At 34.4% G+C, this 25,352-nt stretch overlaps 1 protein-coding gene across 9 annotated transcripts in view; it reads left to right on the plus strand.

Annotated features, from left to right (window-relative positions):
- Nucleotides 1–25,352, plus strand: part of PCLO (piccolo presynaptic cytomatrix protein) — a 322,564-nt gene that overhangs the window by 187,860 nt on the left and 109,352 nt on the right. For 5 of the 9 annotated variants that reach the window (XM_084786068.1, XM_084786071.1, XM_084786073.1 and 2 more), the window contains exons 7-9: nt 2,582–4,769; nt 9,128–9,303; nt 13,946–14,036. In XM_084786068.1, coding sequence (XP_084642194.1) covers nt 2,582–4,769; nt 9,128–9,303; nt 13,946–14,036 — 2,455 coding nt within the window. The remainder of the gene's footprint in view (nt 1–2,581; nt 4,770–9,127; nt 9,304–13,945; nt 14,037–25,352) is intronic. The other 4 variants (XM_084786069.1, XM_084786072.1, XM_084786076.1 and 1 more) reach the window with 1 other exon arrangement.

Here is a 25,352-nt window from a genome sequence, read left to right on the forward strand (position 1 = left end):
GTTCTTCTTCGTTAGACGGTAAAGCCTTCAATCTTTTTCTAGATCAAGGCCCTTGGCATTGTTAATCCTACCTGTCAAGAATTACCATAACATTATCATAATTTAAATCCAAATATGAATCAAGTTTTAAATAAATACTGATCAGGTGCATGGGCTCTGACCAGGGCTATCTCTGCATTCCCAGAAGAGAGCCCTGAGTGACACTTTGCTGAGGCTTAAAAGTATGAAGCCTACAATTCACCATAGTTCTCATCAGATCCAATCAGTAGCCAGCATAAATCTTGACATATTTCCTGCTCATGTATCTCCCACCCCCATATAGATTAAGCACATCTAGTGTAGATGGTAAAACAAACAGAACAAACAGAAATACATTAACTGCAAATATAACTCTTAACCTGCAAGGTGTTTTTTCCTATTTTGGTCTCACACTGTCTGACATATCTGACATACCATCCTGGAATCGGAACATTTGACTCAATTGTCACCTGTCTTGGATATATATATATATCAAAGTCTTCATGAAGCTTTTTAAAATACAACTTAAATCTGAATATTCCAATGTATAAAAGAATGAGTACTGTCCTGACAGTCATTAATTAATTAATTACTAAGTGGACTTTATTGAAAGATATCTTAATTTACTAATTTTTTATAACATTTACTTGTTATAATTCTAAGTCTAGAAATTAAATGTTAGATTTCTTTTTCTTGGTTGTAACAGTTATCTCCATCTTGGTTTTTCTTCTTTCTTTATTTCTTTTGTTGTTGTTGTTGAATAGCTAATGGGTACCTACAAAGTTAAAACATACTCAACACATACTTTAATGTATAGTTGTTTCATTGTTTTCATTGTCAGTAACATTTTTACCACAAAAAGTTTTGAATACCCAATTAGAAGATCATGTCATAATCCTGTGCTACAAAGGTATACTCTTATAGAGACAGCCTCTTGTCATTTAGTAAGGGATCAGAATATCTTTACAATTTAGAAAACAATTTCAGTTGTAAAAGCTCTGGCAATCACTTCTAGACCCTGTGAGCACCAGGCATATATAGTACACATACATATAAGCACACAAAAATGCACATAAAATAAAATAAATCTTTCAAAAAATCACACAAATTACCATATATTTTGGCTCAAGAGACAAATTCACTCATTTCATACCCTGCCTCAAACTGGCTAAAACCTTGGCAAGTCTCCACATTCAGGACCAGTTGTATAGAACAGTGAGGCATTCTTCAATAAATTAATTTTTAAAATATATTGAATATAAATGTATCTGGAATGTGTGCAACAGCTGCTTGGGAAATGTGCCTTATCTGTACCTCACCAAATTTATATAGGAGAGCATGTCAGAAACATAAAACAAGTATATACGGAAATGATGTTTGAAAGCAACAAAAGCACAGAACTTAGACAAGGGTGATCTAGTATGGACTAATTCATCACTGTTATAATTATAAATAATGAGGAAATGAAATTTTACTTCCAAATCTCATGGAGGCATGCATCATCTGTTTTTGTTATATATGCTTGATGCTTGAAGGGTAGGGAGGAATGATGCCTTTGGACTGCTAAAGAGAAAAGAAAAGAGAATCTAATGTTGGATGTGGTTGAGAATGGAGTCTAAGCTCCAACTTGTGCATGCTACTGGTACACAGAGAGCTTTGAGAGCATCAGTATATTAGAACTATACAATGATTGTTCATTTTTATGCCTATTCTGAGTTTTTGAATCTCAAGGCTTGTGTCCCTTAGAAGGCAAGTTTGTGACAAATTAATACAACAAAAAATAGTTCATGAGTTATCAGCTATTGCTTTACCTTATTGAAATTGGCTCCAATAAACTTTTATTGCAGCAAATTATTGTTGCTCTTACAAGGTTCATAAAAACAATCAGGAGAATGTAGAGTTGCTGTAGAATACCAAAATTGGGAGGCAGAGGCAGGTGGATTGCTATGAGTTTGAGGCCAGACTGTTCAACAAAACTAGTCCAGAACAGCTAAGGCTACAAAGATAAACCCTGTCTTGGTACAAACAAGCAATGCCACCCCAAAATCAACCAACCAAACAAAAAAGACTCCAAAATTTAAAGAGAGTGTAAGTCCAAATAATCATGGAAATATTGGGAATGCCAAGATAGGTGCAATGTAAAACAAACAAGTTTGACAAAAATTTGCAAAAAGAAATTAGATACTCCATTTCAAAAGATGGTGATAATACAGTTTCAATGAGAATAGATTAAGTAAATAATCTTATTTTTATTAACTTGACCTGAAAGTGGGTGTGCAAAATTCTTCCAAGAGCAAAATTAAATGTAAGCTCACATAAAAAAGAGTTTTTACTAAGTTCAATGCTCCCCTCAAAGGTTACAAGCATTATGATTATAAACAACTAATTTACAAAGAAAGATTTGTGATTAACTGTTGAAAGATGGGTGAAAATTTTATATTATTATGCTGTGATACTGCAATGTATGTGAACTCAGTTATTCAACTGTCGATTATGTATTTAATTTTGGTCTCTATTTTCTCATTTGATAATAAGTTACTATATTTTCTCTACTTGATTGTAGACTAAAGGTTCTCAAACCATGACAGCCTCTGGTACCCAGAAAAAAGTGAAGAGAACACTGCCAAATCCTCCCCCAGAGGAGGCATCCCCGGGAGCACAGTCAACTTACAGCACAATGGGCACTGCTTCCAGGAGAAGAATGTGCAGAACCAATACCATGGCTCGAGCCAAGATTCTCCAGGACATAGACCGAGAGCTCGACCTCGTGGAAAGGGAGTCTGCCAAGCTTAGAAAGAAGCAAGCAGAACTTGATGAGGAAGAAAAGGAGATTGATGCCAAGCTACGGTATCTGGAGATGGGAATTAACCGGAGAAAAGAAGCATTATTGAAGGAGAGAGAAAAGAGAGAGCGTGCCTACCTGCAGGGGGTAGCGGAGGACCGAGATTACATGTCTGACAGTGAGGTCAGCAGCACCAGACCAAGTCGAATAGAAAGTCAACATGGCATTGAGCGACCAAGAACGGCTCCGCAAACTGAATTCAGCCAGTTCATCCCACCGCAAACCCAAACAGAAGCTCAACTAGTTCCCCCTACAAGTCCTTACACACAATACCAGTACTCCTCACCCGCTCTTCCCACCCAAGCACCCACCCCGTATACTCAACAATCCCACTTTCAACAGCAGACGCTGTACCATCAGCAAGTTTCACCTTATCAGACCCAACCAACGTTCCAAGCTGTGGCCACAATGTCCTTCACACCCCAAGCTCAACCCACTCCGACCCCACAACCATCTTATCAGTTACCATCACAGATGATGGTGATACAGCAGAAGCCTCGGCAAACAACCTTGTATTTGGAGCCCAAGATAACTTCTAACTACGAAGTGATTCGAAACCAACCCCTGATGATCGCTCCTGTTTCTACTGATAACACATACGCTGTCTCCCATCTTGGGAGTAAGTACAACAGCTTAGACTTGAGAATAGGTTTGGAGGAAAGAAGCAGCATGGCGAGCAGTCCAATATCGAGCATCTCTGCAGACTCTTTCTATGCAGATATTGACCACCACACCTCAAGGAATTATGTCCTAATAGATGACATTGGGGAGATTACCAAAGGGACAGCAGCACTGAGCACTGCATTTAGTCTCCATGAAAAGGATCTGTCCAAAACAGATCGTCTCCTTAGAACCACGGAGACACGTAGGTCTCAAGAAGTGACAGATTTCCTAGCGCCTTTGCAGACCTCCTCCAGATTGCATAGCTATGTGAAAGCAGAGGAGGACCCGATGGAAGATCCCTACGAGTTAAAGCTTCTGAAACATCAGATTAAGCAAGAATTCCGTAGAGGCACGGAGAGCCTGGACCACCTTGCTGGTCTTTCACATTATTACCATGCTGACACGAGCTATAGACACTTTCCCAAGTCTGAAAAGTACAGCATCAGTAGACTCACCCTTGAAAAGCAAGCAGCCAAACAACTACCGGCAGCGATACTTTACCAAAAGCAATCAAAGCACAAGAAGTCATTAATTGACCCTAAAATGTCAAAGTTTTCCCCTATTCAAGAAAGTAGAGACCTGGAGCCTGATTATCCCAGTTACATGAGTTCTAGCCCTTCATCTATTGGTGGTATTTCTTCTAGGGCAAGGCTTCTTCAAGACGATATCACATTTGGCCTCAGGAAAAATATTACAGATCAACAGAAATTTATGGGCTCATCACTTGGGTCAGGACTGGGTACATTAGGAAACACCATCCGGTCAGCTCTCCAGGATGAGGCAGATAAGCCATATAGCAGTGGGAGCAGGTCCAGGCCATCATCTCGGCCTTCCTCTGTCTACGGGCTTGATTTATCAATTAAGAGGGATTCCTCCAGCTCATCACTAAGACTGAAAGCTCAAGAAGCGGAAGCTCTGGATGTCTCATTTGGCCATTCATCATCTTCAGCCAGAACTAAGCCCACCAGCTTGCCAATCAGCCAGAGCAGAGGAAGAATACCAATTGTGGCCCAGAATTCAGAAGAAGAAAGTCCGCTAAGTCCCGTTGGCCAACCAATGGGAATGGCCAGGGCTGCAGCTGGACCTTTGCCCCCCATATCTGCAGACACGAGGGATCAGTTTGGATCAAGTCACTCATTGCCTGAAGTTCAGCAACACATGAGAGAAGAGTCACGGACACGGGGTTATGACCGTGACATAGCATTCATCATGGATGACTTCCAACATGCTATGTCTGACAGTGAAGGTAAATGGGGCCTCAAACTACCCTGTTATTATCAAAACTCCAACGCTTATCTTTCTGCATGTTTAATTTTCTTTCTCCGAAGATGTATTCCATCTTTCTTGGTGCAATTTGTGCATGTTTATTTCATTTTTATTTCTTGTATGTGTATTTCTTGTGTGTAGATCTGGTGGCATGTTTTTTCCTTGGTTATTTCTAGTTTATTATTTTACTGTTTCTTGATTATTGTCCTCATTTGTTTTGTGTCTGATTTTTTTAAAAAGTATTACATAATTCTATCAATAAAATATGGTCATCCTTAATGTACATAACTGGGAAGATTTTTAGTCTATGGTTCTTTGCCCTTTAAAATATTTTTGATATATTTAACTAATTTTGATAAAATTATTAAGGGTTAGAACCATTGAGTAATTTTTGTGGTGGATATGAGTGTTTACTATATTAGAGGATAGTCTCTTTGGAGTAGCTTCTGAAATAGCTTGATGTTAGTATAACATAGCATTTTATCATCATCATTGAATAAATGTGTTTAATCTCCCCTTATTATGAAGATTATTACTGACAAGTTTGTGCATTTAGTGTTATGCATTTTGAAAGTTTAATTCTAAACAAGGTATTGAAAATAATTTTTCAGTATATATGAAACACTCTTTCCATTTAAAACTGAAAAAAATATAAACTTCTTTTGAGAGTTTAGTTGTTTAGAGTCTAGGCCTTCTTTTTGTGATCTCTCCTCCTTATGGACTATCACATAGTACAAAAGCCCACATAAATATATAATTATATATTATATATAATTTCCTTTATTAAATGTTTGAGATAGATTCTCTTCTGTAGCCCATGCAGGCCTGGAATTTACTATGCAGGCAAGCTTCAGATTTATGTTGATACTCCTATTTCAGGATCATAAGTGCTTGCAATAAAGATAGGAGCCACCATACCCAACTTGTTTATTGGTTCATGTTTGATAAATGTGAGACTAAAGTCCTAGAAATAGAATATTTCTAAATGAGTAAAAGTTATGTCGTTCATTTGTATACTCAAAAATACTAACCTGATGTGACTATCCTCCCATTTGTATCTTTCTCAGTAAATACTCACACAAAAATATGTTTTCACAAAAAGCATTTTTTGTTTCATTCTGTATGTAGACACAGACCTGATTTTAAAAGATGAACTATGGAACGCTTGCTGAACTGAATAGGTCTGTGGGCCTGAAGCAAATGAACCATTTCCTTTGCTTATGAAATTCTAATAACAAAGTTTCTTTCTAACCTGTTTTCTCTTGTAACAAGTTGATTGGTTGACCATTTTTATTGACAGTTTGTTATTTCAGTAAAACTTTCATTTGTGTATATTTATACTAGGCTTGTATTTCATTAATCTACTTGCTTACAAGGGATTATGACATTACATGAAAACAGTTGCTCTTTTAACCAACTACATATTTTATACTCATTTTATACATGTAGAATGACCATGAAGAAGAATAAGAAGCTATTTGATGGTCATATCTATAAAAATAAAACAAAAATTCTTGGGCTTATGGAAAATCTCAGTTCCTAAAGGATTTGTGCACATAGATGACAATTACCTGAAAAGAATTTAACAATGAGTCTTTAACTTGGTTTTAGACATATAATGCTTGTGACTAGCAAAAATGTGGTATTTATTTGATTCTGTACGAATGAAATAAACGGACTATTTTTTATTTCTAAGTTTGGTGTATAGCAGAGTTGCCAATGACTGAACACTTGTTTCAATGATACATATGCCACATATATATCATATTTATACATATGATTATGACAAGATAGCATGTACCTTACACAGTATTAAAGCAAATAAACATGTGCCAAAGCAGAGAACAATTGAAGGGAAATTTGAGAATAAAATGTATTCTAAAACAAAGCAGATGAAACTCATTCATAAAAATTGTCAATAAAGAATTATATAAAAGGCTGTAAAAATTGAATGACATTAGCAACTTTGTGATTGAATTGTACTAGAAATATTAAAAATATGTGCACAGTAAAATGTCACGTATTTTCATTGTTTGTATATCATGCAAATATATGAAGTTTGTATAGTGATATAAAAACAAAGAAAATTATTTACATCAGCATGGAACTGAAATGTTACATTGTATAAAATGTATTTGAAATATTATCCAACTACTACAGATCAAACATGAGCTGTTAGGAAGAGCTAACCCAGGATACTTGGCACCCTCTGAGGAAAAGAGTTTGATACAGAAACAGAGTCACTCAATCTGCTTGCTTTAGGTTAATTCTATATACCCATAAAAGATGGTGGACATCTTTTTGTTCATTTACATATGGTACTATTATTAGAAACAATAGAAGATCAAAACCTGTCACCGGAATTCAAAATCAAGTGATGAAAAATTGGATCTGGTTGAGGTTCTGTCATATTTGTAATATCCAGAGCTTGCTAAAACACATTTTAAACAGGTGTATTTAAAATTCAATTAGGAAAGTAATATATTCAAATTAAATAATCTTTATCTTTTTGGATGGTCATGATTTGAATCCATGACAAAATCATTACTTTTTTATTTTTTTAAAAAATGTATAATATGTATATACAATACCAAAACAAAATTATTTCCTCTTTAGGGAAGTTAAAGTATAAACTAGAAGACTCGCAAACTGATGACTATTTGGTTTATTGTTTTATTTATCAAATATCTATTATACTAAACAATTTTTTAAATTTATTCACTCAGCTTCAAAATAGTACTGTGGTTTACCACAATAATTAGTAGATTGTGAAAAGCACATTGTACACCTATAAATTAGTTTTAAGGGCAAGGCATTTATTTAAAACTATCATAACTATGATATTTACCTTTTTATTTATATGATGCCAAATATCTGTAATTCATTCCACAAAAATTACTAAACATTATTTTCCATAAAAGAAGGAAAAAATTGAAAGATGATAAAATGACAGAGTTGCTTCCTATTCAAGCAGTTGCTAATCTAATGGGCAAATCAACTAAGTACATATGTAGCCACAATCCAGGCATCAAATCTAAAATTGACAAACCCATAATATCCCACCTTATTCCATGTTTTCATAGGAGAGACCATGTGGTTGAGGAGCAGTGGTATGCAGCTGAGTCATGGTGCATACAATGCCTGTGTAACTCTACCAGCCAATAAATGACAGAAATGGCAGAGTCTGGAGAAATTTTTAGAAGACAATGTGGACACAAAAATTCAACTTTGGCATGATAGAGAGGAGATCCCAATATGTGGCAGTTTAGCAAGGAAATAAAAGGGAAGACATCAGATATCTGGGAGAGTAAGAGGATAGGTATTTCGAGCTACCATTTGAGAAACAACAATGTGTTGTTCCCAAAGGCTATTCACTGTGACTGAGGATATAGCTAAGGAACACCAAGAATAAGAAATTTATACTAAGTCCAGTTTTAGCCACTGAGTAAAATAGAAGTTTTAGTTACTAGGCAGTACCCATAAGAAATCCACAAAATACTTGTAGAACTAGGTGAAATTTTTAAATTTGTATTTGAATGCTCTAAATGTGATTAAAATTTCAAAGTACTATCAAGTTGTATCATGGTAGTAAGTAAGTAATAAAAACTACCTGTTACATTTCTGTCAGTGTCAAAATTCAGATAACGATTTTATTTATATTAAAGATTTTCTCTCATATACACCTAATTCATATATATTTTATTATTAAGCTATAAAATTCTTGTAGTAGAGATGTTTGTAGTAGTGATCTTAGAAATAAATGCTTTTCTAAGAGTGTATCTTAGAAATAAATGCTTTTATTTATTTATGATTGTCAAAGAAATGTCATATTTTGAAATATATATCTATTCAGTGCTAAAGCCAGCAGCCATATGCTGCTGCTTGACTTATATAAAAATGGAAAATTAACCATATACGACTGTTTGAGTTATAAAAAAAATGGAAAGTTAAGATAAACTTGTATATGCACATAGTGCATTTCCTGTTGTCTTTTGATTATATGTGATGAGTTGTAGGATAAGGTTTGTAAGTGGGGACTGATGTACTTAAGTTGAATGAAATTACTCTTATATAGTTTTATTTATTTATTATCATTATTGTCACTTAATTTCATTTATACTGATTAAAATGTAATTTTGTGTTGTTTTATTTTACTATGAGATATTGTGCTTATGTGTGCCTCTTTTTCTCTAGCTTATTCTGTTGTATTATTTGTAGATACTATTGGAAATGGTTTTGGTTCTGATGGGAGTTATGTCTGAAATGCATGCTGTGGTTAAAAAGCCCAATGCATGCTAATACTGCAGAATATTTGCTTCCCTCTATCACCTGTATTAGTTGCGGTTGCAATGTATGATGTTTCCTTGGTCCCCAAAGCCTACCACTTGCGTCGGGAGGAAACGGATTGGTTTGATAAACCCAGAGAGTCTCGGTTGGAAAATGGCCATGGTCTGGACCGGAAACTGCCAGAAAGATTGGTTCACTCTAGACCCCTCAGTCAACATCAAGAGCAAGTAAGTGTGAAATTTTATACTCTCTTAGATTTGTAAGTAACAGGAGTCAGTTCTAACACACACTACTCTGTTAGCCTAAATATATGCCAATCAAGTTCATGACTCTTTCCTTGCAGTAATTTAATGAAGAAAGTACTTTATTTAATCAGTTTGAAGAGCATTGCGATGCTTCTACCAGACAATTTAAATTATTCACTCAAATAATAAATGATATACCGTAGTCTTCAGTTCTGAATTTACAGGAAGCTACATAGAGGTCCTGAAGGGGTTGCAAGAACATTGTGTAATATAAATGTTTATAGTTATTTTATGAAAGCATTAGAGACTAAAATATACCAAAGAAGAGACGGGCAAGTGAAATTAGGTCAGGGTGGAAAAAAAGTTTCATATGAAGGAAAGGGGGAAACTGTTATTTTAAAGGTCGACTATAAGTAAATATTAATTGTTTTATGGTTACTTTTTAGATTTTATCTTTTAACAATGTATAAAATAGCTTTTTTTCATGAGGTAAATAACTGAACTTAAAAGTCAATTTTACAACCAGATGAAGGTGACACTAACATTCATGACCCTTATTTATTTACTCACTCTGGGACAAATGAAGTAATGAAGAATCTTGAAAGAAGTGCAGTTGGGAAAAATGAAAGATGTTCTAAGTGGACATCTTTACATCAGTAGTGCTACTATATCAGATTCTTCCAGCTAGAGTACTCATTAAGATCATTCAAACAGACACAGAAGACATGGCTGAAATGTTTCACTTCTATTAGCTTCTCAAGTATTCTGCATTCTGCTTGGAGATCTCTGGGTTTAAGTGACAACCATATTTTAAACAGCTATGATGATCAACATAGGCTAAAGTTAGTTCACTAGGTTTTAATTCAGAAAATATTTCTCATGTTGAGTAACAGGAAACTAAGGTTTTGCATGGGTAATTACTATCAATGCAGTGGCTACATCCAAGATTTCACCTTTTTTTTTTTTTTTTGGAAGCAACTTCAGTTTATGTTGTTAGTATATCAAATACAATTTCTACAAAAATTATGTATTTTGTTTTTCTATAGGCTGTTTTCTCAGGGGGAAAATACTGAGTTTATTCACTATATATTGTAAATATTCTCTTTTTATGTTTTTAGTGCATTCTTGTTTAGGATTGTGTTGACTAAATGTCACCTTTTGCTTCTATTTTAGTTTAACAGATTACATTGAATTTTATTTCTTATTTTTCTTAACATTGTGCTTATACTTATGTTTCAACTCTCATCATAACAATATGACTAGAAATTCCCACAATAATGAAACCAATATTATTTTTACTTATTGCCCAAGTGGATCTCTGTAGCTTAGTGTCCCCTGCAAGCCTAAAGAAAGTAATGAATCCCTAAATATGATAACAAAATCATAGCGACAGTTGATACAGAAACCACAAGTCTAACTGTCCTTGCTTCAAACACCGTATTCTATGGATGCTGAAGAGTTTTAAAACTGAATTATTACCTAGGACATTTGAGAATACATTGAAGTAATCTGTATTTATTCCAATAAATTTCTAAAATTCTGGTCTGCTCTATTTATATGGATAATATACTATCATAAATGATTTTTTTTTAGTTTTCTTATACTGAAATATGTAGGTCAGTAATTTGATTGAGGACATAATATATTGTCTTAAATATGTAGTTACAGACTAGTATAATACCAATATAATACCAATATTATATTGTATATTAAGGTTCTTTCATAAAAGTCTGTCTAGTTCAATAAATAGAAGAATAAAGATCCTTGTTAAGTGAATGTAACAATCCTAATGTATTTTCTTGCTAATAGAAAGCTTACATTTAAAAAAATGAACCATTGCATTAATATCTATTAAATTATTAAGCAATTTTCAGTGATGAAAAGGAAAAATTCATAATGTTATAAAGTACTATAAAGGGAATAGCCATACAAGTACCCAACAGCCAAGATAAGAACATGTCCTGCCCCACACAACGGCATGCCATTTTGGATCACAGCTTTTCTTTCCACAAGTAACAGATATTGATTATTATGGCAATAATTAATTTTTCTTTATATATTTTCTAAATTGATTCTATATAGAAGATAGGACATGCCTTAAATACATAGCTTTCCAAAATTTAATTGCATGAATTTTAATGTTTATACTTTTATTTTCATGTTAATATTAAATTTTAAGGCTTTAAACTTTAATGTTCATGCTTTCTTGCATATTTGTCTTCAAATACTGTTTTCCCTATTAACTCAAGAACTTTATTTTGGTCTAGAGGATAACAAAATATAATTTTCATTTTTTTGCATTTCTTTGTATACCTAATTTAAAAAAAAAAAAGGTAATACTGAGCTCTTGGTACCAATAAACCAAGATGCTGCTACTTGAAAACATGCACAACATGAATCTATTCTCATGAAGTGCTCTAGGGAAAAGAGTATGAAGTCCAACTGGCTACTTCAAACATTAATTTATCTTCTGTAAAAATACTGTACACAAAACAGTACAAGAAACCAGATATCTTCTGGGGGAAAAAAGAGGATTAGATTTACAATCATATTAGGTCCAAAATTATCAAATCAGTATTTATACGCTTTAAATATGTACATTTTAAAGTTCGTACATATTGGCATTATACAAGAGAAATCCAAATATTAATTGCTACATTTATAGACCATCTAAGCTTTATGTATTTTAAGTGTTTTTTCATGCAGAAGGTGGATATATTTTACCTGAGTACTGTTAAAGTCACCATATGTTTCCTCACTCTTACAGTAACGATCATGTCATCTGCAAACCCTCTGCAGCTTCCGCCTTATGATATATTAGCCTCCTCTGAAGGAGCCATTCCATTCCTTATATTAGTGTGTGAACACTGTTTTCTCTCTCTAGACTCTGGTCACTTTGCTAAGCATACTGATCACTCAGGTTGTCATGAATGAGCCCCCTCTTGCAATCCGACATAGCTGATACTACCAGCACCATCTTGCTACAAAACTAGAGAAAGTCTCTTTCTCTATACTTTGGTAAATATGTCTATGTCCTTGACCATGATCGCATATAACATAACAGCCTTCTGCCCTGTGCACCCTGACATGAAAGTGTGCACTGTGTTGGGAAATAGAGAAGCATCTGCATTATATAACAAGCATTTGTGCTAATCAAAGTGGATGAATGTGTAAATAAAATTATGCTAATGCAAAATTAATTAACTCATAAGTACATAGGCTCAGCTTGTGAAATATATGTGGTTCAGAAAGAACAACGTATATTCTTCAATACATGTGGGTGACTTGTCTAATGTAGAATTGTCAAAAGACTGTGATAACAGAGACTAGCACCTTGGTGCATCACTTAACCTCCCTGTGTCCCTTGGCCATACTCTTGCTAATATTGGTAAAAACAACAGCTGCACTGTAGCTTATTTTCTAGAAGACTCTTGGTGTTGACCTGCAATTGTGGGTCGGCTTTCTATTGGCTTATCCATATCAGTTATAGCTATAGAAGTAAGTGAACTCATGATGAGAGTTGCCAAGTCTTAACAACTGTGGGAATTGTATGGAGATACTCTAAGGAAGCAATCATATAAATGAAGATATTCAGCATCCTGACATCACAGATATTGATTAAATCATGACAGTGTCTCACTAATAAAACTCTCATGAACACACTAAGAAGCCTGCCTACTGTTGAAAACTGCTGTCTAGCCTCTGTGAGGTTACATCTGCAGTAACAAACCTAGAAAATGGGGAAAAATAAGCCCTAAATGCCTTAGCTTAGAGTTGCCTTTAGATTATTTTTGACCAATTGGGCAAGTGGCTTTAAAACTGACATTAAACCTACATGAAGTTATTAAGCCATTTAAAATAAGAGTGAGAAAGAGTACATCATTTTAAGGAATAAACTATTGTGTTAAAATAAAGTCTAGTTGTGTAATAGTGTGCGGACTACGGACACAAAAGTGGAGTTAGTGATGCCCCTTCTGCCTTAGGAATTCCTATAGTAACAAGAAACAGCCCATCAGTATCACAACCTTTGAATATAAAGATAGAGTAGAAAGCCTTTACTAATTTAGACAGATTTAGCATGAATACAAATGTAGTGGATGTCCTCAGTAAAATTTCACAATGAAATTCAAGCATATGAAATATGTCACTGACCTAATGAGGACAATGAGGATGGGACAAGGGGGACCTTCTTGTGTTTTCTCCACTAGTTTCGCTTAATTACTGAAGGTTAAGAATGCCTTTACATATCCTGACTTTCAAGTACAAAATGAAGACCTGGTTTTTCAATATATATTACTCATTGTCATCAATAATGAATACACCCAACTGTAGTCTGAAATATCCTGGACAATGAGATAACCATGTTCATTGATTTCCCAAATAAAACAAGTCAGTCTGCAAGAGTGATTGGTTATAAATGAAACACCACAATGAACTCAGAAATGAATTTAATCATTATGCAGTGTGATTGTAAATTCTCCAACTGCCATCATTCAAGAATCATCTGGCATATTTTTATTGATGTAATTGCTGTGCTTTGAAATGAGCAAGTGCGGTTCTGCATAAAGTATTTCAAGGGTTTTTATTACTGATTATTTTTCACCTAATCCTTTGTATGTCCTAGATTCTGCAGATGAATGGGAAGACAATGCACTACATTTTTCCTCATGCAAGGATAAAAATAACCAGAGACTCTAAGGATCACACAGTTTCAGGTACAGCAAACTGAGCTATCTGCTCATTTCAAATTCTAATGTCACATTGACATATGTGTTTGTATTTCAGTTTAAATGACTCATTAAATTTTAGAAAACAACCCTTTATATCTGTTTTAGAACATGTCCAAAAATAGCAGAGTATTCATTTCAACACACACACACAAAAACCCACTAATGATATGATTTTTGCATGAAGTGTCACTAAGTGGTACAGATCCTCTGTTCATTAGCTATATCTTTAACAGTTCATGACGTGGCAGTGCTCATAATTATTGCTTCAGGGAGGATCATGGTCACCGCATTATGGTATGTTGTGCTCTGCTGAATAATATGGTCACTGAGTTTAGAGAAAAGAAAGGCCTGGAGTTCTTAGGATCAGCTTCCTCTGTGTTTATCCGTGATGAGCACTGTCAATCATGGTCAGCTTTCAGATTACTTGTGTTTATTAAAGGTCAAAGCTGATAATAGACTTTCTAAGCTTCTTATTTTGGCATAATTTTGGACTTCCTGAAAATGGCACTGATTGCTGTGCTGCCCACTCTTTGCCCAAATTTCCCAATGTTGACATAAATCTAAACTGAATTGACCAACCATAGGAAATGAACATGGATATTATATTAAAAAAAAAACCTCTAAGTCTTATGCAAATTTCTGATTTTCACTGGAAATCAGTAATTTTGTTTACGGCCTCGAGATATAATTTAGGATCTCACTTTGTCCTTCATTGTCACGGTTCCTGCATCTTCTCTAACCTAGCCATTTCTGTTATTTTTTGAATTTCATGATCCTGAAACATTTGAGATTTCTACTATTTGAAATCTGAGATTAAATAAAATTCTCAAATTGGTAAAATATACATATCCTGAGGAGTTCTTGTGTTTTTCTCAATTACTGTGCATTATCTGTGTTTCATGTCTAGTCAATATAAATATGAAATTCTGACACATTTTTAAGAGCACAGTTGTGACTCTGTACATAATGTGGGTGTAACATGGTGCATATACTTCTTTGTTTTGTTTGTTTTCCTGATTATTGGGGACGACACTTGTTCTCTCAGCTGCAGTTGCTATTGTGGACTTTGAAGCTTGGTTGTGCAATAGAAAGGGATGGTTTGCTTTTTATTTCCATAGGAGACTCCTCACTTAAGAACCTAATGTTGTGTTCTTGGTAACATGGGTGTTTTTCTTTTACCAAAGAAAGATAATTCAGCCATATATGATATAGTTATAATATATAACTATACACAGTAATCATATATTATATTACATATTATATATAGTTGTTCAAATTGAAAATAAAAAGGAAGTATTTAATTCCTAGAACTATTTTTCATCATTTTATTCTATACAATCGATTCTATACTTTTATTATCTATTTAGATTTGATTTTCATTTTATTTAAGAAAATGTTTACATATTTAGTCCAATTAATGCTTTTAGGAGTGGTTTTATAGAATTTATTACTTACTGAAAAATCATTCCAATTGCTTCTAGAAGATAAATCAATATAGGATAATATTTTCTGGTTATTCAGAGGTTATTTTCATAGGATATATTTTGGAAATGTTGAACCATTTCTCCTAAATTAACAAGCCCTATAATGTGTTTATTCATGTTATTATTTTTGCATGATTTAATAGATTTCCTCTCTGCATTAGCTTCTCTAATTCATTATTGTTTTACATGAATTAGAAAAAGTCTAACTTTTGACTTAGTAAATCTTTTTGACACATAAACCTGTAGCTATTATCATGTATAACATAATATTTTAAAATATATATTTTTTGATGACTAAAGGAAGCTATTTGCCATTTTATTGGGGATGTAGGGAAGTTTTTTTGTCATTATAATTTTTATTCTTTCATTGAAAATATCTTTTTAATATATATTTTATTAATTTATTCATATTACATCTCAATTGTTATCCCATCCCTTGTATCCTCCCATTCCTCCCTCCCTCCTGCTTTCCGCCTACTCCCCTCCCCTATGACTGTGACTGAGGGGGACCTCCTCCCCCTGTATATGCTCATAGGGTATCAAGTCTCTTCTTGGTAGCCTACTATCCTTCCTCTGAGTGCCACCAGGCCTCCACATCCAGGGGATGTGGTCAAATATGGGGCACCAGAGTTTGTGTGAAAGTCAGACCCCACTCTCCACTCAACTGTGAAGAATGTCCTGTCCATTGGCTAGAGCTGGGTAGGCATTTGAAGTTTACTGTGTGTATTGTCTTTGGCTGGTGCCATAGTTTGAGCAGGACCCCTGGGCCCAGATCTGCCCATCATGTTCTACTTGTAGGTTTCTAGGACCCTATGGATCCTTCTATTTCCCTATTCAGAGAAGTTTTAAACTTTCTAGTTTCTCTCCCTACTCCCCCTTACACTCTCTCCCTCTCACTCTTCCTCTCTCTGTCTCTATCTCTCTGGGATACCCATACTCCCTTTCCTTCTCCTCCCATTCCCACTTAATAAAACTCATATAGTCTATAAATAAATAAATAAATAAATAAATAAATAAATAAATAAAATTTCTAGTTTCTCACTTGTGTTACATGTGTGTGTTATCTTTTCTAGACTAGATATTTATAGTTGTTTAGGCTCTGCCTGTCATATGCTATCTATATACCAAGACTCCATTTACCCAGAAACATGAAGAGAGCTTATTAATTAGGACCCACTTAATTATCAGTAGCCCAACCTAATTCCCAGAGAATCTTCAGATTTCCTATTTGTTGCTTTTCATAGCATCACAGCCTCTTTCTAGTCTTTATAGCTCATTTGCCCAGTTAAGGTCACATGACAGCTGAGGTGCATATAGAAGTAATCAGGAAAGGCACAGTGGACTTTTATTGTTCTTACTTTTAAGCTAGTAGTTTCTCTGGAATGTATGCTTCTCTCTTCTTTGTATGATTTTCACAACTTCCAAATGCTGAAGTAGTTAATAATTTATAATGTCTTGTTCAATTATATAGTGTACTCATTGGAAGAGGATTCTATTTTATGATCTGCTATGTAATGTTTTCAGTACTTAAAAAAGTTTTCTTTTATGGTATGTAGTTCCACTTTTTCTTTTCTATCAGATATAAGATACATAGGATCAGTATAAATTGATGTCATTGGGCACATAATATGTACAGATATAATTTGTGATATTGTTATAACATAAATATAGAACTTTATCAGAATAGTTTCACATGACATTGAAGAAAAAATGGAACCATTTGATATTTCACAGTTTTAATACTATTTTCAAATGTAAAACTATCATGGTAACCACAAATAAAATATTAATAGAATAGAGACAAGTAAAAATAAATAAATCAAGTTGTATCACTGCAAAAATAAAACAAAGATTAAAATAAAGTAAAAATACAAGAAGTAATGCTCTAAATATGTAAAGCATACAGAAAGCAAACAACAAGGTAACAAATACAAGTTCCTTAACAGACACTTTCTTAACTGTAAGAGGATTAAATTTACCAAACACCACATATTAGCAAAGGCATTTGTAAAATAGCACATACAACAATGTGCTATCTACAAAGTATTAAGCTTAGATCCAAGGAATGAAATAAATTGAAAATAAAATTATTTAAAATTGAATTTCATTCATACATTCACCAAATGTGACAGAAGTAATTAATAATAGACATCACAGACAAAAGCAAGAGCTGATATAAAAAATTAAATTGAAAAATTGAGAGAATTCAGCAGGAATATGTAATGATTACAAACATGTTTGTACTAAACATCACTGCCCTTACACATATGAAATAATCTTTGTTAAAATTAATGTAATTATAGGTGAAGACTTCATTGTGACATTTTCAATGACAGAATAATTACAGAAATAATCATCAACAAAATAGAGGACATGAAGAGCATTTAGACATAGTATAACTACAAGCTCTTGCAAACCAAAAGGAGAGTGTTCTTTTTTATTTCAGATGCATATGACGTATTCTCCAAGATGGAACAGAAGGTAGACTATCAAACAAGCCTTCAATCATGACATATGTCTTGATACACTAGTAAAAATACCATATTTTATTTTTAGTCATCTAAAAGAACTGCTTTTGTCTGTACAGTCTTATGACACTTAAATTTAAATAAAACACAAATGAGTAATCTATTGAAATTTGTTCTAATGTAAGATTCTCATAAGCAATAATATCTAAATGTTCCATTGAAATATGTGTTTTGTAGGCCTAAAAAGAAAGTTGCAGACCTAACAAACCTCCCTGTACTCCAAAGGATTGAATCATCAGGCTACACAATAGTAGTTCTAGGTATCTGGATCAAACTGATTCACAGGCACAACAGAATTCTGAGAAATCTCAGAAATCTGGAAAGAAGCCGCACAGTACTCTAACATTTCAAGGACTCCAGTGAGTTCCCAAGGAAAATAATGGCATTCTTAGAATTTTAAAGACAGTTAATGTCTACTTTGTGAGAACAGAACAGAGATTCTAAACTCTTCCTGAGACAGCATGCCTTCTTCCATAACTTTCATTTTTTAAAAAGTTTTATGAAATATTTAATGATTCCTCTAATAATAAAAATTGTATAAAGCTAATACAGTATAGAGAACCAAATGGAATGTAGTCTTTGACAGATTAGAGTTGTCATGTTTAACCCTGGGTTAGTTAATGCTCACATTAGCTAAGTCTATATACATGGACTTAATTTTAAAGAATAACCTAAATTTGAGGTGTAAATAAGAAATTTATGTGACTGAAAATGTTACTTATTTAACGTTTTGAAATTCGACTTAATGTTGAATTAAAATAAGCTTTTCATTATCTATGATATTTCAAAACCACTTTTTTATTCTTCTCAGCATTGCATGAGTAGAGCACTGAGACACAGTGGGTGGGTAATGTTTGACAAGTGCCAAGTGAGCAAAACTCACTGCTTACTTCTGCCTCAGAGCATAATGGTATGGTCTGGCAGTTATGCCATGACTGGAAACCCCACAAATACAAGTCCTTGCTCATTGCTTAATAATACAAATTGAAACACATTAAAACAAAGTTTTAACATATAATCACTATAATTGAAATATTTCCAAGCTTTTAAGAATACTTGAATTGACACCGTTACAGATCTTTATAAGAAAGCAACCAGAATGTCGATCCCTGCATGAATATATAAGTAGGTGGTGTCATGCACTGCACCAAGATGCCTCATTAAATGGCAAACTGCAATACATGGTCGGGGTTCAAGAAAAGATATCACCTCATATAATAGCCATCAATATTTAAGTATACACTATGAAGGGACAATAAAATTCCCTGACAGTGTAGTTCTCAGAATGTTTCCCTCTTGTTCTGAGGCTGGACTGTACATCCATAGAGTGGATATTTCTTACTGTGTACTAGGAATGCATGACTAATTCACACTGTGACTTGAAAGAGTTTTGGAAACATTATACTCAGTTGAAGAAGTCAGGGCCTGGAGTCTATATGTTCTATGAGTCTAGAGATAGGAAATGATAGAATAAAATATCTATAGACAAATAAATCGAAAGCTTAGAACAAAAGTGGAGCGGAGAGTAGGTGAGTGATGGCTAGAAGTTATATAGTTTCTTTTTTACAAGTTTCTTTTTAAATTGACTATGTTGATAGCTGTACATAAATTATATAAACACCAATGATTTGGAAACACTAAACAACACTGATTTGTAAACTTTAGAAAGAGAGGGCCTGAAATTCCTGAGCTATCTCTCTCTTTTAAATTAAATTTATATATTTATTCACTTTAAATCCTAATCATAGTCTCTCCTCTCCTCTAGGTCCCACCCTCCCACCCTCTCCCCCTTTCCTCTCTCTCCTTCTCCTCAGAAAAGGTTAGACCCCCTCCCTCATTCATCTACTGAGCCACATCTAGTAGAATCAGGATTAAGTGTATTTTCTTCCACTGAGGTGTAACAAGGCAGCCAAGCCAAGGGCAAGTGATCTAAAAGTAGGCAACCTAGTCCATGTCAGAGACAGCCCTTGCTCCACTTACTAGTGGACACACATGAAGACCAAGATCCCCATCAGTTACATATGTGTACAGGGCCTAGATCTGGACCATGCATGCTCATTGGTTGGTGCTTCAGTCTTGGTAAGTACGAAAGGGCCTAGACTAGTTGACTCTGTTGGTGATCTTATGGAGTTCTTGTCTCCTCTTGGTCCTTCTATCCTTCCCCCCACTCTTCCACGGGACTTCCCAAGCTCTCCCTAATGTTTAGCTATGGGTCTCAGCATCTGTTTTGACACACCGATGTGTGGGGCCTCTCAGAGGACAGTTATTCAAGGATCCTGTCTGCAAGCATAGCAGAGTATAATTAATAGAGTAGGGGTTGGCTCTCACCTTTAGGGTGCGTCTCAGATTTAGGCATCTCAATAGGTTGCCCATTCCCTCAGTCTCTGTCCATCTTTATCCCTCCATTTATTATAAGTAGAGTAAAATAAACACCAACAAGCCAAATAATCAAATAAAAATGTGGTACAGAGCTAAACCAAGAATTCTCAACAGAGGAATCTCTAATGGCCAAGAAGTACTTAAAGAAGTGTTCAACCTCCTTAGTCATCAGGGAAATGCAAACCCAAATGACTCTGAGATTCCACCCTATACCTGTCAGAATGGCAAAGATTAAAAACTCAAGTGAGAGCATATGCTGGAAAGGATGTGAAGCAAGTAGAACACTCCTCCATTGCTGGTGGGAGTGCAAACGTGCACAACCACTGTGGAAATCAATCTGAAGCTTTCTCATAAAACTGGCAATAGATCTACTTTAAAACCCAGCTGTAGCACTCCGGGGCATATACCCAAAAGATGTTCCACCATACCACAAGGACAGTTGCTCAGCTATGTTCACAGCAACTTTATTCATAATAGACAGAAACTGGAAACAACCCAGATGCCCCTCAACCAAAGAATGGATACAGAAAATTTTGGCCACTTACACAATGGAATGCTAATCAGCTACTAAAAACAAGAACATCAGGAATTTTCAGGCAAATTAATAAAACTAGAAACTATCATCCCAGACCCAGAAAGACACACTTGGTATGTTCTCAGTTGTAGGTGGTTATTAGCCATATAGTAAAGAATAATCATACTATAAGCCACAGACCAAAGAAGCTATATCACATAAAACTGTTATAAATATAATTATTATAATTCTCTTTCACAAGAGGACACATTTCCATTCCTGAATTTGCTGTTAACCACAGACATACTATTACCAAATAGGTGTTTCTCACCACCATGCTTACTTCCCATCATGCATACATTCTGGTCATTGATAAGGGCATATGTAAGGAAATTAGGAAAAGCCTTATGCTCCATTCCACCTTCTCATGCATTTTAAATGGGTAATGAATCTGGCACTTTACTGTGAACGTTTCAGAATGTATATCTTTTTCTATTTTTTACTAAAAATAGATGTTTTTCCATACAATGTTATTGCAATTTCTCCTTCCCCAATTCTTCCCGATTCTTCCTCTCTTCCTCTTCCATGTGAATCCTCTGCTTTTTTCTCTGTCCTTAGAAAGTCAACAGAATATAAATAGTAATAAAAATAAATAAAATAAAAAGAAACTAGAATAGGACAAAACAAACAAGGAAATGAGCCAAGGAAAAAAAGCAAAAGAACACATATACACACATGTTCAAGTACACAGAAATTCCATAAAAACACAAAACTAGAACACATATAACAAATTCAAACAACCTGTTTAGATATTTTTTTGTAATTCATGAACAAAGCATTATGAGACAAAAGCACACACACACACACACACACACACACACACACACACACACACACACACACACAATTGAGTTCATTTTATGTTAGCCATCTACTGGGCATGAGACCTGGCCTTAAAAGTAATATGTTTATATACATAGTTTCAACAAAACAGTAGTATATGGTTTTCCCATAGGTGTCTGGCCTAATTTATCTCAGGTTCTTGGCCTCTCAGTCTTGTGGATATGTCTTATCTCGTAGAATAGACCTTAAATCCAGTCAGATTTTGGTTGGTTACTCTCATAAGCTTTGTGCCACTATTGGAATTGTGCATTTAGTAGGTAGCGCATCGTTGAAAATGAAAGGGTTTGTATCTAGGCTGTCGTGTACCTTTTTTCTTTGGCAGCATGTAGTATACCTTACAATACCCTGAACATTAATGAATAGAGTGAAATCCTTCTGTGGACATCAGCTTGACTTCCCCATGTTCAATGAGTCTTCTGGGTATTGTCTTCACCATGGGGCCTTCCCATCAGTTTGTGGAAAGCGTCTGATAGCTTTGACAATAGCCTGAGTTATTTTGTTGGTTCTCATGAGTCCTCCTTGTCCAACATCTTTATTAAATGCCCTTAACCCCCATTATTTGGCCATTTCATGTAGACCAACATATATATATATGAAGTTTCTGCTATATTAGATTTCCATACAATTCCTCAAGTGGACCTCAGTTTAACTGTACTACCATCACTCGTTCTTTCTTACCCTTCTCCATTTGATCTTCCTGTTTGAGTCTTACTCAATTTGTCCATCCATAAATATTTTATTCCTACTATCTAGGGATGTCCATCTCCCCCATCCAGCCCCTTACTCTGTACCTTACCTCTGTGGTTATGATGACTATTGCCTGCTTATTAAAGACTTAACAGCTAGCATCTTCATATAAGCTAATATATAGCGTATTTGTCTTTGGAGGTCAGGGTTACCTTACTCAGAGTAATTTCTTGTAGCTCCATCTATTTGCCTATGAATTTCAGGATTTCACTTTTAAATGACTGAATAATATTCCATTGTTAAATGTACCACATTTTCTTTACCCATTCATCCACTGACAGACATCTACCTGTTTGCAGTTTCTAGATATTATGAATAAGGCAGAAATGAACATGGTTGTTCAAGTGTTTCTATAGTAGGATGTAGTAGCCTTTGCATGTATGGGATGCTAGAGAAGCTTCCAGGCTTTATTTCTTTGAGAATAGATCCTGAGGTACTTCTATTCCTAGCTTCCTGGAGGAACTGCCACATTGACTTCCACAGCTTCTGTACAAGTTTGCACCTCCCACCAGCAACAGATGAGTGTTCTCCTTGTACCACACAGTCAGCAACATGATCTGTCAGTTATTTAATTGATTTAGGCAACTCTGTCTGGTGTAAAATAAAATCTACTTTGTTTGATGAGCAAAAGAGAGTTTTTCTGTCTGCAAGAAAAATTCAAAAAGTATAAGTGGAAGTGATTTATACATTTATATCCACTCTCAACAAGCAGTGAAGGACACCAGAAGCTACATTTATATTCAAAGTCTAGAAAGATAAATCTAAAAAGATTTGTATGCTTTTTTGCATTTTTTCTAAATGTGCAATGTTTTGATCAATAGATAAGTTAAATATATTATCACCAACAAAATTCTTATATCCTACTTCCAAATAATAAAAATATTAAAAATTATTTAATCATTTTCTGTAGCTGTTAAATCTTAGTATAGGGACAACAAATAGATATACCATAAAAACTATGATTCAGTCTTGATTCAAAATGTTAAAAGTCCCCAGGTAGAATTCTGTTTCCAAGTACTTACAAAATACTTGAAATAAAGCATGTAACAATGACTACATGAATATCAATATTTGCATTAAACTATTTCTGAATACCTAAATATGTTCACAAACTAGCCATAAATTTTTCTCTATATTTAATTTTCATATTTTATGCTAATAAATATGAAAACTACATTTCATTTTCTTATGAAGACTATATATTTACTTTCCTCTTGGTTGCAAATCTCAAAGTCAAAATGCTCATCTAACTCTCAACTTATAATCTTTAAATGTCTACAATTATATACATTCAACCTTCTTATACATATAAGGGTATGGATACATGTTTACATACATATGTACTATAATTCCTTTACTGTAGATGACAGTGATATAAAGCAAAAAGCTAAAAAGAGAACCATCTTAATTTTATATATTATGTTTTCATCCTTTTCTCTCTATGTTTAAATACACAAGGGCACTTATACATAGTAAGAGTTGAAAGTACATTGTAATGCAGTTGACATATACATTTTATACTCTGAAAATTACCTAATAATGACATAGTGTTTGAATCTCATATGTTCTTACAAAGATAAATTCTTTGACTATTTTGTTATGTTGCATAGATATTAAGTTTTTTCCAGCAATTCTTTGTTCAATATTTTAATTTATTCTTTGAAATTATCATATATAAATTTAATGCCTTCTATACATATGAATCTTCAAACTCCCTTCAGATACCTTCTTTAGGAGTTACTACTTTCACGATATCATAAATTTCCATGAACAAAAGAAACTTTTAGAAGGACGAGTTTATTGTGGCTTATGGTTGCAGTATGTGAGTGCATAAGGGCTTGAAAGGCGTGGCAATGACATGCCAGAGCAGGAAGCTGGCTCATCACATGTTGTCTCACAGGAAACCCAGAGAGTGAACTAGAAGTGAAGCAAGACTACATAGTCTCAAAACCATCTCGCAGCAATATACATCCTTCTTCAATTAGACTATATCCTAACAGGTCTATACCCTCCACTAAATAGTGTCCATAAGTATTCAAATACAGGTGGTGGAGGGCATTTTTCATTCAAAACATTTCAAGCCCAACACATTCCCCCTCTCTACTCTCATGTCTTTGTTTTATAATTCAATTAGCTATGTCCATGTGCCTATGTCTATTCTCTCTGCCCAGTTCATGTCTTTTGGTATTTTATAACCCAATTAATTCTGTCCATTTGCCTATGTTTATGAAGCCATCTGCTAGAGCATAGGCTATCTATCAGTAGCCATACCCCAAAGAAAAATGGCATCCTCTTTCCTGAGCCGCCATCAGTTGCCAATAGCTCCTTGGCTAAAGGCTTCAGCAAGCCCATCACACATCCATGCCAGAATTTTGACTGCTTTGATCTTGTTCTGGTCTCATGTATGTCACCACACCTATTATAAGTACATGTGTGTAACAACTATATAGCACTCAGAATACATAACCTTACTTCATTCTTCTCTAATTCTCTGGATCATATATTCTTTCTTTCTCCCTTACCACAATGATCCCTGAATCCTTGAACAGGAGGTTGGAGTATACAGTACTTCATATGGTGAACACTCAGAGTCACTTATGAGTATTTGACCACTTATGATTCTCTGCATTGACCATTGATCACTCCAAAATGAATTTTCTATGACCAACAAGGATAACAGTGCAACTTCTTAAAAATTTGTTTGACAAAAATTTAGTACTTTATATTTTAATTTAGCCTTTAGCAA

Source organism: Acomys minous (genome assembly GCF_964271855.1).
Source record: "Acomys minous genome assembly, chromosome: 6".
Lineage (NCBI taxonomy): Eukaryota > Metazoa > Chordata > Mammalia > Rodentia > Muridae > Acomys > Acomys minous.